The sequence below is a fragment of the Dermacentor andersoni genome, chromosome 1 (genome assembly GCF_023375885.2).
Source record: "Dermacentor andersoni chromosome 1, qqDerAnde1_hic_scaffold, whole genome shotgun sequence".
Taxonomy (NCBI): Eukaryota; Metazoa; Arthropoda; class Arachnida; order Ixodida; family Ixodidae; genus Dermacentor; species Dermacentor andersoni.
In genome coordinates this window covers 115,385,884-115,400,351 of record NC_092814.1, presented here as the reverse complement: position 1 = coordinate 115,400,351, position 14,468 = coordinate 115,385,884, and the positions used below count along the sequence as shown (strand labels likewise).

The 14,468-nt window shown below is 46.7% G+C and overlaps 1 protein-coding gene across 1 annotated transcript in view; it reads right to left on the bottom strand.

Annotated features, from left to right (window-relative positions):
- Nucleotides 1–13,145, bottom strand: part of LOC126543885 (arylsulfatase B-like) — a 46,740-nt gene extending 33,595 nt beyond the window's left edge. The window contains exons 1-4 of the mRNA XM_072287777.1: nucleotides 13,109–13,145; nucleotides 12,209–12,489; nucleotides 11,641–11,754; nucleotides 9,130–9,289 (exon numbers count right to left, since the gene is read on the bottom strand). Coding sequence (XP_072143878.1) covers nucleotides 9,130–9,289; nucleotides 11,641–11,754; nucleotides 12,209–12,489; nucleotides 13,109–13,145 — 592 coding nt within the window. The remainder of the gene's footprint in view (nucleotides 1–9,129; nucleotides 9,290–11,640; nucleotides 11,755–12,208; nucleotides 12,490–13,108) is intronic.
- Nucleotides 13,146–14,468: the final 1,323 nt, after the last annotated feature.

Sequence of the window (14,468 nt, the reverse complement as noted above, 5' to 3'; positions counted from 1 at the left end):
GGAGGGAGACCGCAGACTACACGCACATCTTGTGGGACTGCGTTAAATATCCAGAAGAAGCAAAATCAAGAACGCTCCCACCGCGGCTCGAGGCAGCCGCGAAGAGCTACGACCGAGACGATCAGCTCTGAGCCGTCCAGCAGGTCCTCGAGGCGCTCGAAAGGCACGGACCCAGCGAGCCGGCAACGGTGAGCGGAGACCCGCGCCGAGTAACGGCAACTTCGAGGATGACGTAGGCCCTCGTCGGGGCGCGCGAGCGCCCAACTGCAGGCATAAATAAAGTTGGCTCCAATCCAATCCAATCCACAGCGCTTTCCGCGTGATATCACTGCATGATTCGATACTCTGACCGATAAGGTTTCAATTGCACTAAGAAATGGCTACCATAACAATTGATTGTCAGTCCCTTTAAGCGCGCTGCCTTAAAGGGACCAGAGCGTGTCATGTGATGTTGGTGGAAATGAAAAGACCATGGTTTATAGAGATATAATCGAGCCTGTTGTTCGCGATTCAAGTAGAAATTACATTTTACTTTTTAATGTGCATTACTAGCTAAAAAACGTTCATGCTAAGAAACGGCGCTGGCTTCGCCACAACGAGTGAATCGGCAGCCCCTAACCGTGTTACGGTATTTGGAATATTTTAAGGGACCGTACCGGTGTCGAGCAGTGGTGTCTGTCATTGGCATGGTGCCGCACATTAGTGCTTTTGCACGCGCACGAGCTTGCAAGTGAGTACCTCGAGTTCTATGGTCTGACGGAAACACGCTCAACTGTGTACATCGGTGTAAAAGCGTTTTACAGCGAAGCTGTTAAGCGCTACTTTCCCAACTATCGTGTTCGCGTGTGGAAAAAAATCCCGAGGTAATGCCGGGCCGACCCACGGCAAACATGAAGCAAGCGCTAAGCCCTTCCCATACGGGGGCCGATCCCGAAGATAGTGAAATGCTGGGCCGACCCGTGGTGGAGGAGCAGTTCGCCATCAAGGGGCCCACATACACAACTTCGCTGGTCTTCCTTCTTCACAGAGTGGAAGCGCACTAAGTTTTTGCTTTTCGCTTTCGAAAACTATCGAACGAGCACCTTGACTTGCATATGACCAGAGCAGGTGGACAGGAAACCACGAAATATATTAGGTATTATTGTAGCAATTATTAAACAGGTTAAAAAACATATGAAACGCATGAGCATCGACTTGATGAAGAAAATATTATTTTCAGCTCATTACAACCCCGTCCCATTACCACCCTAGAGCAGTGGGAGACTGCACTGCTGAGCTCATACCCGGACCTCAAACACCGGGTCGTCCAGCTGGCTGAAGACGCCGCCAAAGTGCAAGGCCCGGCCGCCGCCTGATGAAGATGAGGACGGGCCCTCCCACTCCCCTCCTCCCCAAACCCTATCTCGCACAGAATAAAGTTTACTACTACTACTCACAGCACACGCCGTACTTGCCGTCTGCTTCCCACGAACGCCGGCGTGCAATCGCTATCGCGTTCACTCATCACTTTTATCCAACAAGTTTTCAGCGTACGATTTCATGAACACGATCGCACTGCAGATATCACAATTCTGATAAAAAAATGTTATACGGCATATTCCACGCTACCACTACAGGATTCTACATTCTGAGCGGTAAACTCTCCATTGCAAAAAATTTTTTAAAAAAGAAAGGGAAAGAAGGAAAGAAAAATATTGTTGGTGCAAAAATTGTTTGTTTGTCCTTTTAAGTTACACGAGTGAGATTAGGCTCCGAAAAACTATGTCAAACAGTTTATTTTTCAGAATTTTTACAAAAGAAACAGGTTGGCAGAAAAAAAGCAGTCTCAACAATAGCTTGACAAGCCTCACCACCCTATACGACATACAATGTCGGTGATATGAACTGTAAACGATATGGTACCATACATTTAAGCTAGATAATATGACGTAGATTGTATATTAGTAAAGATTACATAAGTATGCTTGCACAGCTCAGGCATATTAAACATAATAAACAACTACAATGATAAGCATAAGAAACATCATGATGTGTAGCGCAGTTAGGGTGACGTAGTTCTGAGCCGGGCAATATTTCCTTTACGTTCGTCATGGCGAAACAGTGCAGACGACGGGACGAGTGAAACAGACAGGACAATGTGCTGTACAGAAAAGACACGAAGGAGAAAGGTTTCCGCAACGTCCCCAGCTTTCCACAACTATAATATAGAGACTACAGCCTTCTAGCCTCTATAACTATATTCTTCTAACGCTAAATAAGAGTGCTAAAGCAAAGCGCGATCAATTGATTTCACTCTCCATTCCCTGCATCTGCAAATTATTCGTTGTCTCCCTATTGCTTTCTAACACCGAAAGCTCACAGCTGTCCGAAAGAAACAAAAACCACTGGCCACTCACTCCGTACAGATGTTTAACCAGCGAAACTGAAACGTGCGGCCCCGGTGTTCATCCCTGGGTTAATCCCGACGGTTTATTAAACGACCGATTGGTAGGCTGCCGGATACTCGGTACGCAGTTGCTTTTTGCGCTCGGCTGCACGAGCCTGTTCTTGTGCCCGGGCTGTAGCATCGGCATGGCGTAGACTAGCTCGTTCCCGGTTCTGCTCACGGCGCTGCTGATCAAAAGCTGCCTCCTCCTCAGGAGTACGTATGACGCGAGGCTTACCCATTTCTGACCCGGAGAGAAACTGATGCGCACGCGCTCGGCTGCGACGGAGAGCAACGAGGTCACTACTGGCGCAGCCAATCGCGCGCCACTCTTTCTTTCTTTTTTTTTTTTCGCATGCGTATGGGGTTGCGCCGAAGGAGTTATCGGCGCACAGGCGACCAACGGACGGACGGATTGGCTAGCCATATACAGCTTCGCTGTAAAAGGTCAGCTGGCCTTGTCGGTACATTATGGAACAAATTCTTGTAGAGCACCCCGAGCAGCTACAGCTGGTGCTGGGAAGTCGAGTGACCCCACCGATCACAGGAACACGATAAAAGAGGCGTATAGCATCCTCTACGGGCTTGTGGGTATTGCGGGACGTTCTCGCGTATCCACGAGAGCGAATTTTTCGCTGTCGCTCTTGCCGAAGATATGGCTCTGGCTTTGGCTTCGTGGCGGCTGATATTGCCTACACAGTTTCAGAAGCTGGCATATGGCAGCGCTGAGTGGCACACTACCGGCTCCTGCGCGTACAAGTCAGCAATCCTCTTCTCAACTTTTGTGTCCTCATGCGCGCACTTCGCTATAAGTATGCACGACCTCGTGCACTGTGTACGTGGGTGGTTGCAGACGCCCAACTAAACCTAAGATTGAGCGAACGCACCGCACATATTTTACTTCGCGAGAATCTTGGCCATAAACTCTCCACCCCCCCCCACCCTACCCCCCCCCCCCACCCCCGCTTTCGCTGAATATGATCTCGGTAGCGTTGATAGTTCTCCAAGGGTAGCGCACTAAATTGCACGTCGTTCGTAAAACACAACTGCAACGCTTCGGAACCCTTGCATGCATAACTTATTGCTAATGCCGTAATTAGACCAAACACTTTAAACTTCGTCTACACATTACGCATAACCTTCCAGTAATTTTCAACATATATAAACGCAGCGTGTTCAGCGAGGACACCGGTTCGGTAACTTACTACCACCCTTGTACGGGGGTTGATCCAGAAATAAGGTTCCCATGAATTTTGGAAATACACAACATTGTTTATTCTCATAGAAATTTACATCATTGGAAACATGAAACTTTGCTATATTTTTCTACATAATCGCCATCTTTTTCTACGCATTTTTGTAGATGGTGCTCCAATTTCTGTATCCCAATGTCGTAGAACTCCGCCGCCAACCCGTTGAGGAAGCGTTTCAGCCTTCTTTGACTTCATCGTCGCTCCGGAAGCATTGGCCACTCAAACGTGTCCACTCAAACGTGGCCACTCAAACTGGGGAACAAGTGATAATCCCTAGGCGCGAGGTCTGGACTGCGTGGTGGGTGGGGTATGACAGTCCACCCAAATTTCGTCAAAATTCCTGTGTTTGATGGGAGGCGTGAGGTCGGGCGCTGTCGTGAAGCAGCGTTACACCGGCTGCCAGTCGTACGCATTGTATTGCCGCCTCGTCAATACAATGCGTTCTCCATAGACATTGAAGATCTCTTCTATTCGGTCCCTCACCAAGGTCTCTTAGCGGCGGTCAGGGACAAGATCCAATCTAATGGTGAAGTCCGCTTCCAGAATGCGGCAGGTGTAAGCGTGGACAATTTCATTTCCTTATTAGAGTTCTACCTGAACTCAACCGCCATTTTGTTTGAAGGCAAGTTTTATGTGCAGAAGAAAGGGATATGCATCGGTTCTTCTGTAGCTCCTGTCCTTTGCGATATCTTCCTATCTGTTGTAGGAACTCACATCAGCAATAATCTATGCGATCCTCATGTAGTGTCCATTTACAGATATGTTGATGATTTCTTGGTCATATTGAAAGACGTCCCTGAGCACGAATTAGTTTCTACCGTTGAGAGAACCATGACTATCTTCTCGAACCACAGTCAGGGTCTCAGGTTTACCAAGGAAGTTCCGAGCTGCGGTCAACTCCAGTTCTTGGATATCAGGCTAGTGTTTCCAAAGGAAGGCCTTTGTTGGATGTACAATCCGCGTTCTTTGAAAGGCCTGCTTCCGTTTGAGAGCGCCCATTCCAAGATTGTAAAGCGTGCAATTGCTACAAATTCTCTGCAAACGGCTTTAACTAAGTCTTGCATCCATTTGGTGTCAAGTAGCTTTAGCACTCAAGTGCAACGACTACAACAGGCAGGCTTCCCGCCATGTCTGATTTCAGCTGTTTGCGAAACGATGCTCCAAAAACTAAAGCACCCGCCTCTTATCAGGGAGCCAGTTTCACGCAGTTCTGTTGCGGTTATTCCGTACCTTCATAAGGTATCGCACAACATTAAGAAAGTGGCAAGTAGGCATAACGTTCAGGTTGTTTTCTCGGCGCCTTGCAAGCTGTCTAAGCTTTGTGCAATGAACGGAGAGAAACGCCCGGCTTGTCCAATCCAGCATCAGAAGAAGTTCACTGAATGCAGGACACGTGTAGTCTACCAAATACCCCTAAGCTGTGGTCGCAGCTATATCGGACAAACAGGTCGATGTTTCAGTGAGCGTGCAATGGAACATTGTCGTAATCTGCGCAACAAGGAAGGGAGTTTCCTTGCAGAGCATTGCAGAGACTGCTCTAATTGCCGCCCTCTGTTTGACAAAACTAAATTTTTGAAGTATGGAAAAGACAGGTATGAGCGGGAAATTGTGGAAGCCTTTTTCATCAAAAAAGAGGGGAACGCATGCGTCAGCAGGCCGTCCATTATGCTTAGTGACAAGGAGACGACTTTTTTAGAAGGTTTCATTTAGGCCTCTTGTTAGAGTGATTTCATTTGTTTTTCCGTCTGTCTTCCTTTTATTTAACTAGTTTTTATTTTGCTGACGATTTTCTAGTGGCTCTTAGGCTTTTGTTGCTTTTTTTTTTTTGACGCAGACGCTGTTCTTAGATCTTTATAGTTCATCGGTTCTGTCCATTTCATTGTTTGTCGCGTGGTTCTTATTACGCGCGGTTACATGTTTTATCAATTTTTAGGTGAGTGACTATTAGAGATTTTAGTTTTGACGCAGACACTGTACTTAGACGCATTTTTCATGTTATTTCCGTGTTATTCGTTGGTCATTATTCCCATAGTCGTGCGGGTTTTATCACTGACTGGGCCCTAGGCGTTTGAAGTGTGTTATGTTGTGGATAGATTGGTTGGTAGTGAAGTCTAGACGGTACTTTTTATGTCTGTTTTTTGTCTCCGTTGGCTTGGAAAAAGGCTGTACTAGATCAGTTGCCTCATGTGCTGATCCACGTGTGGTTCTTGTTTGCTCTTTCGACAGCTGTGCAGATAACATTCCTGAATGGTCGATAGATTGCGGTTTTTTTTTATTACTTCTAAAGTTTTGTGCGTGACTCGGCGTGAATGACCTACATAAGGCAGGCTTGTTGCGAAAATAAACTTAGTTGTGAGTGGCGCCCGTCTTGTCGTTTGTGTTCTTCTTCCTAAGTCCTGGTCTTATGCGCCTTGCCTTTACCTACTTCAAGCATGAACCAACTAGCCCAAGCAAGAGTTTTACTTGGGAAACTCCTAGAGCTGGGACTGCACAACACGCTAGAGGAGCTAATAGAAGCGCAAAGTATAGCGCAATACCCAAGACAACGGCGGGCAGACACATCCTAGAAAAGTTAGGGATCCGCTACCACACACAACACGGAGACAAACAGGACATACTCAAGGAAATAAGGGCCAAACTCACGGTACCCCCCTTACCCAAGAATATGCATCCTGTACACCACGAGGACCGGAAAAAAAGCAGGGCAAAGAACATGGCCAAAAACTACGGAAATAACAAGGACGCGGTCTTTGTAGACGCTGCACCTTACAAACACAAACGCAACTTTGTCGCAGCAGTACTTAACCACAACAGACAATGCTGCACAAGCTTGACTGTAAACATGACACGCATCGAAACGGCGGAGGAGCGTTAGCCATAGCAGAAACCAGCGCATACTATATAATCAGCGATTCACAGATGGCAGTAGGCAACTTCGCGAACAGCCAAATTTCAGCTGAGGCGCTAAACATACTCAGAAAAGGCAAGCCAACAAGGGAAGACAGATGCGTCCAAATCCTATGGATACCAGCCCACAACACCGACTCAACGGGAGAGGATAACCCTAATGCCGCGGCACACAACTCGAGGACTGACTTTCCGAGCTGCGACGAGTGTAGACCCCTCGACAGGGTCCTCCGAAGTATGGGAATGGGAAGACAGAATGACCAGGTTCAACGACATCACCAACCATTACAGGATGCAAAGATGCACTTATCCAACCCCCTTCCCCCATCCACAACTCACTAGATCGCAAGCTGTCCAGTGGCGACAACTACAAACCAAATCATACAATACCCCGATACCAATGCACGCTATTTATCCAGACATATGCACAACAGGCAGATGCAAATTGTGTGGCACCAGAGCGACGCTAGAACACATGCTATGGGAATGCCAGGAACTAATACAGGACATGCGAGCGAAGCCTCCATCGACAGCCTCCGCGCGCGATGGCAAACCGCGCTTCTCAGCTCGAACCTGGAAGAACAACTCTGGGCAGTCCAGAGGGCCAAGGAAGCCGCCGAGAGGCAAGAACTCTTGGCCGTAACCTCGGCGGGTGCCCCAGCCCACTAACTCGCCGGACGCGAATAACTCTGATTCGAAGTCGAGTTTCGAGTTTTCTCACTCACTCACTAATTATTTGCAATGCTTTTAACTGCCAACAACGTCAAAGTTCCGTGACATATTACACTTTTTTGTAAATTCTGGGCTAAGTGCCAAAACCACGATCTGATTACAAGGCACGTCGTAGTATAGGGACTCCGGAATAATTTTGACCAGCTGGGGTTCTTTAACGAGCGCCCAATGCATTGTACACGGGTGTTTTTTGCATTTCGCCCCAATCAATACGCACGCGGCTGTCGCGGTCAGGATTTGATCCCGCAAACACGGGCTTATAGCCTCGCAACGCTATAGCCACTAAGCCAACACGGCGGGCATATTAAACTTAACATGCTCACCATACTTTTGCCGAATTGCAAGTCGGCGTCTTGTACAGGTGTTTTAGGGCTCTCAGAAACGTTGCGGATAACGGCCGTATATATGACGCTCTGGAACGCTTGCATCAGTAAGTTTCTACAAAGGCTACAATTAACATAATTTAAACATTTATCGTTCGTTACTTATGGCATGCTTCCTATTTGATCGAAATATAAACAACATGCCTCGCATAATTCACCGAGGAGACCGGGAGAAACAAGCACGTGCCTCGTATAACAGAAAAATTGAAGAAAGAGACAAGTATTCAGTAATTATTTTCAAAGTACCTAATTAATTACGCACGTGCTTGAAATTTTCGGTACACGTAACCCATTAAGTAGCCGTCATTTTTTTTAAATATATCACTGCCGTTTTACTGCGATAGCAATAACATGGACACTTCAGGTGCATTTCTGCCGTCGCCGTGATGTTCCGCATAAAGTCGAAGGGCGATAACATCGTCGCCGCATTCCGTGTGCTGTATGTGCGAGTGACAGGGTGCGAGGGTAAGAAGACGATGGCGGCTCAATCTCGCGCGCGCAGGTGAGGGAGCGGGGACAAAGCGCGACGTCTTCCGTCGCGCGCTAGGCATCGGGGGAAAGGAGGGAGCGTTCTTCTCCACCGGCTGCTGCGTATGGCGCGGCCGCGGGGGGGGGGGGGTCCTATCTTGAAAACGATCTGCGATGTGTGCAGTGTAATGGTGCGCCGGCGGATGATAGCTTCGTGTGCGCTGTGTTTTCGCCGCGTAGTTCACGTTGAAGCGAGAGGCAGCCCGAAGGTAAATTGGCTCGCTGCCGCTGGCGCTCTTTCTCGCGCCAGCGAGAAAGAGCGCCAGCGGCAGCGAGCGATGAGCGAGCGATGAGCGAGCGATGAGCGATGAGCACGGACACTCAAGCGAGTGTCCGTGCTCCTCGAGTGAGATGCATTTACGTTTGTCTGTGCGCGTGACACCATGCTTGTTAATTTAATGAGTAAGCCAATGTTTACGAGGGGGCCAATAAAGCCACTATCCTTACTTCGTATAGTTGTCTACTAATTTGCTATCGCAATCAATGCTGCGCCTTTCGGGGGAAACTGCGACGTTTATTGGTCCTTTCAGGTGAAAGGGGAAACCTTGTAAACGTTTCATATAACGTCTCTAAATAAGCCGAAAACGAGAATTTAGAAATTTTCATTTGACTCTTAATTAATGCACGCTCCTCGAAATTTCTACATATTGCCCCTAACATTTCCATATTTCCTCAAACTATAGACTTCGTGACTGATCTAGCAGGTTCCCTGTAAAATTATAATTGAAATCAAGACTATAGCATCATGGCAATATCAAGTTACATCTTTTAGATCCGCAGGGTCTGTTATATACGAAGGAAAGAAAAATGTTACTTGAAATCATTACTGTAGTTAATCAAAAATACGTACGCTTATACTGAGCTGCGTCTTATGAGCGACCCTACTCATGGGAGAGCGTACCGTATCGCGTCGCGTAAAGGCCGGTCATGAGCGCACCCCTCGACGCTGTGCAAGTTGGGTGTACGTAGTAGTTGTTGAGCACCACTCCGTCAGCGGCCAGCGTGTCCAGGTTGGGTGTCGGGATCTGGGGAGATCCATGGAAGCTGACGTCGCCCCAACCCTGCATTTGCACAATAAACATTGCAATTGTCACAGCAGCAGCAGCAGCAGCAGCAGCAGCAGCAGTAAAGTAGTAGTAGTAGTAGCAGTAGCAGTAGCAGTAGTAGTAGTAGTAGTAGTAGTAGTAGTAGTAGTAGTAGTAGTAGTAGTAGTAGTAGTAGTCATCGAAGAACTAGTACTAGTAGTAGTAGTAGAAGTAACAGTAGTAGCTATTTGAGGAAGGAAAGTGAGGTACGGAAATCTCTTGTAAGGCTGCAGAAGTAGCAGTAGCAGCAGCGGAACTAGTATAGTAGTACAAGTAGTATACTACTAGAAGTAGAAGTAGTAGTAGTAGTAGTAGTAGTATTAGTAGTAGTAGTAGTAGTAGTATACTTGCAGAAGTAGTAGTAGCAGCAGCTTCAGTTTTCGTTGCAGAAAAAGACGGATATTGAGAGGATACAATAAAACCGGGCAAAATACGAATAAGAAAACAGCAGGCTTGGGAGATATTGCATTACCCCAACCCAATTTTCAGCGAAACTTTCTTTCGAAGAGGTTCATTAAGAGTTTGGGTTGCCTATAATTAAGTCATATGTTCCCAGTGGTCACAGGCTGAGGGTTTTATAGCTACACTTAATTTAACTGCAGCGGCTTAGAACTGGTCTCACGAAATGTATTGCCCTATGCTGTAAAGTCACTGAAGCCCGGCTCACGCACGCATTTTTGGTTGCCCTTCGATAAAAAAAAAACGCCTCAACGATTTCACGTGTTAGTTGATCCGCGTGTCTGAACAGAATCTTAGTTTCCTCTAATCTTGGGGAGAGCCGCAATCTCGACAACGCCGCGACAAACAGAAACTTGGACTTTCCTTTAAATAATTCGTGTGTTCTCTATGTACACGCTTATTCACGCATTGACTCGTTTGTCCCATTCCAGTTTGTCGTGGGATTTTAAGTTCTAATGTGAAGTCCTGTCGTTCATGTTCGTGCTATGTTTTCGCGCCTATTTTACGCTCAAGATCAACGCAGACAAAAGGTTTAATCTCTACACTCTTAAAAATAAGGTTAGGAAGTAGCTAGCAAATGCGCGCGTTTACTATATTACCATGTATTTTACTACCTTCTTACTAGTTCTGTACTAGCCAGCGGCTAGTAAAGCTAGTAAGTTCTGCCTTTAATAGGTAGAAAGGCTTCTTAGTAATTTTTACTAAGTAACCACTAAGCCACCGCTACCTCGTCCATGGTTGTTGCCTATTATGCTGTGATTGTAAGAGTCTTCTGCAAAATAGAGATAAATTGTAATGTTGTTCATAATGTTGGACTAATAGTTATGTACGATGTCGTAGCATACATATATGCAGATAGCAGGCTCTCCAAATTTGTGCACAAAGCTTTGATTATTTAACCAAATACATAGGCACTCAACGGTACAACATGTGCTCCCCCAAACTAGGGTTATAAACACTCTTGAATTTGCTCTTGAGAAAGTGTCGTGTAGCCCCTTTGCCGTTCTGTATGTGTGTTCTTGCGTATCGCTACTTGTTGAAGATATGTAGTATACATTCTTACTCGGAGTCAGTGCGCCCTAATCTCCCTGACAAACATTAGATATGTATACATTTAATTAATGCCTTAACATACAGCGAAAGGACGCGGTTCTCTTTTAATTTCATATATATTCATTATTTTACTTTTCTTGTGCTTTTACAATAACATCGACTTCATATGACAATGCAAGCGGCACTTATAAATCGAATAGGCCCCACTTTATTCTTAGTAATCATAATTTAGTTGCGTGAGCAACTGCGCTAACAAGGTAGTATTTAGTTAATACTAAGTTAAGGCATTTTTCTAGCTTCAATAGGTAGTGAAAAGTACCAACCATCATTTTACTACCTGAAGGTAGTGCTTTTTGGGACGATTAGGATGTTAGTATAACTTTTTTTTTAAGAGTGTATGCTTCATTACCTGCATCCCGGTATCAACTTTATGAAAAAGTGAGCTCTCATTGTGAAAAAATGCTCTAGCTGGAGCCACGGCACCGTAAGATAGACGCTTTCGCTTTCCCCTGACGTTACTCCCTTCCCCTGTTGGTTCATAATGTTCTTACTCGCCAGGCTCGGCTTCACTTACCAATGACCGCACGATGTATGTGTCCTTGAATTTCATTTTAATGTATTCAGCAGGCGACGCAAAGCTACTGAACTTGCACATTTCCACGTGTCATCACTGTGCAAGTGTTGCTGTTTCCAAAGTGCGCCACCAGTGAGTTCAAACCACAGCGGGGCTCCTAGTTTAACGGTAGTCATGCTTATACTTTGGTTGACCATCGTGAAGGCGAACAAACTAGCAGCTCGCCCCCTGTCTCACTCACCAGGTCATCGGCTAGTATGAAGATGATGTGCGGCTTTGTGACTAGCTCCTGGCGGGACGTCACTAATACGTACGCTCCGTAGGCCAGTAGGGCGCCGATGGCGCCACCGATTATCTGAAAATCGAAGATGTACGCATCACAGATGATAATCCGTGCAAACATGTCAATACTCTGAGCGTGGAGTTGACGTACAACTCACAAGCACAACCACGCGATGTTAACATGTCCTTCCCATTTTCGAACCAAAAAATTTCGTTCGTAGTTTCTAAAATGCGAGCCCACTTTTAGGCTGAAAACGTTCCTTCAAGCGACGAAGTGTGAAGAAAATAAAAAAAAAGTTGCAGTTTCACCCGAAAGACGAAGCATCTATAGCGAAAGCAAATTAGTACAGACAGCTATACGAAGTAAGGATAGTAGTTTTATCGACCGTACAAACTTGCATCCACTTACTAACTAAATTAGCAAGAATTTAGTCCTGTGGTTTTACGTGCCAAATCCGCGATTTGATTATGAGGCACGCTATTGTGGGGAGCTCCGAATAAGTTTTGACCCCCCGAGGATATCTAACGGGCATCGAATCGCACAAGGGATCGGCATGGACCAACAGCCACGGCAGCAGACGCCGCGACAGGAGCCGCTCTAGCTCCTTCCCAAGACTCCCCGGTGGAGGCGGTGGCGGCCGGTCCAACTCCAAGTCTCGGTCCAGCTCCCGGCCCAGGTCTGAATCGAGATCGAGAGGATCCCCACTACACGGAACCCCGGAGGGCTCTGGCGGGGACAACGGCAACAAAACGCAGGTGAGCTGGGCAGACACGGTCTCCGGCAATGCTTCTCCGTCTAATATAACACCTAAAATAGAAGGGTCCGCCCTGGAGCAAGAAATGATCCAAATTAGAAAATTACTAGCGCAAATTACTCGTGAAAATGCTAAGCAGAGGGAGGAAATCAAACAATTAAAGCAAGAAAACGCTAGGCTTCAGCAGAATAGGACACACGAGCCAAGTTCCACGCCTACCGCCAGTACGGCACAGACGCCTAGCTGCGAGTCAACGCCCGCTCTCGCGCAAATGACAGGGACGCCGCCCCACAAAAGAAAAGCTGGAAACGCGCCAGACGCGCAAAGCAGCGTCTCAACGCAGTTAGGAAAGCAAGTAGAGGGAATGTTTGTGGAGTTAACCAAGACGCTACAACAACAATTCGCCGGGTTACAGGTACAGTTTGCGGAAATGCTACAAAGAATAGAAGGCATTGAAACCCGACTAACAGTTGTTGAAAACGCGCAAAAAGACTTGAGGCCTGCGGGAGTGGGACCGGTAAAAGTGACCACCAAACCATATCATCGACCCGTAGTGACAGAAACCAGTAAAGTCACCGGGGAGAATCAAACAAATAAACATGGCTCCGCGTAATAAATACATAATATGGCAATGGAACTGTCGCGGGTATCGCCGGAAACGGGGACACCTACAGCAGTTCATAAGTAGCAAGGAGGCCCCAGACGTCATCGCCCTGCAAGAAACGGGGGTACTGGCTAAATTATCCGGTTACAAAGCATACGGTGCTTCCGACGAGAAGGCGTCCGTTACAACTCTCGTACATAGAAACCTTACTGTCATAGAACACAGCACTGGCGTGACCGGTGTAGACCACGTCCTGATTGAAATCATTCCCACGCGCAAGGGAGAAGGAAGCCTTTTCATCTTAAATGTATACAGTAGCCCTCGACACAAGATAAGATTCGGCCCGCTCTTTCGTAAATCCTTAAATTTAGCAGAAAGACATGCAATGGTAATTGTAGGGGACTTTAATGCACCCCACGCGGCTTGGGGATACCGTTTGGAGAACGTCAAGGGTCGTAATCTATGGTTAGACGCTCAGCAGGAGGGTCTCACTCTCGTAACGGATCCACAGGCGCCCACTAGGATGGGTAACAGTGTGAGCAATGACACCACACCAGACCTAACTTTTACAAAGAACACAACTGATGCAAAATGGATAAACACACAAGAAAATCTGGGTAGTGATCACTTCATTGTAGCAACAACTGTACACGCAGGCCCATCAAGAAAGAAAGGCAGGAAAATAATGATTGTCGAATGGGACTCCTTCCGCAAAATCCGGGAGGAGGAAGCTGATGAAGTCATACATGACATCGAGATTTGGACTAAAAAACTTCATCAAAGTGTGATACGAGCCACTAAGACTATTCCGGAAAAAGCGGGGATAGAGGAGGCGGACAGCAAACTCCTACATATGTGGGAGGCAAAAAGCAGCATGCAGAAACGCTGGAGACAGCAAAAACTTAATAGAAACCTGAGAAGGAAAATCGCCATGCTCAATAAGGAAATAGAGGACTATGCGAATAGATTAAGCCGTCAAAATTGGGAGGCCACGTGCAACACCATGGAGAGACAGATAGGGCTACCTAAAACCTGGAATCTTCTGCGTTATCTTTTAGACCCGGAAAACAGCAAGTCCACACAACGACACTGCCTGCACAAAATAATTCACAGATACAAAGGCACGGAAGAAGAACTCTTACAGGAACTACAAAGGCTATACGTAGGAAATACAACCAAAGAACAACTACATCCATATACTGGTAAGGAAAACCCGTATCTTGACAGCCCCATAACCGAGGCTGAAGTTCGAGCGGAACTCATCAGGCTCAACACGAAATCCACGCCAGGCCCGGATGGAATCACCAACAAGATCCTGAGAAATCTCGATGATGAATCTATCTCGGCCCTCACCAAGTATATTAACAACTGCTGGGAACAGGGTAATATTCCACGTCAATGGAAAACCGCCCAGGTTATAATGATTCC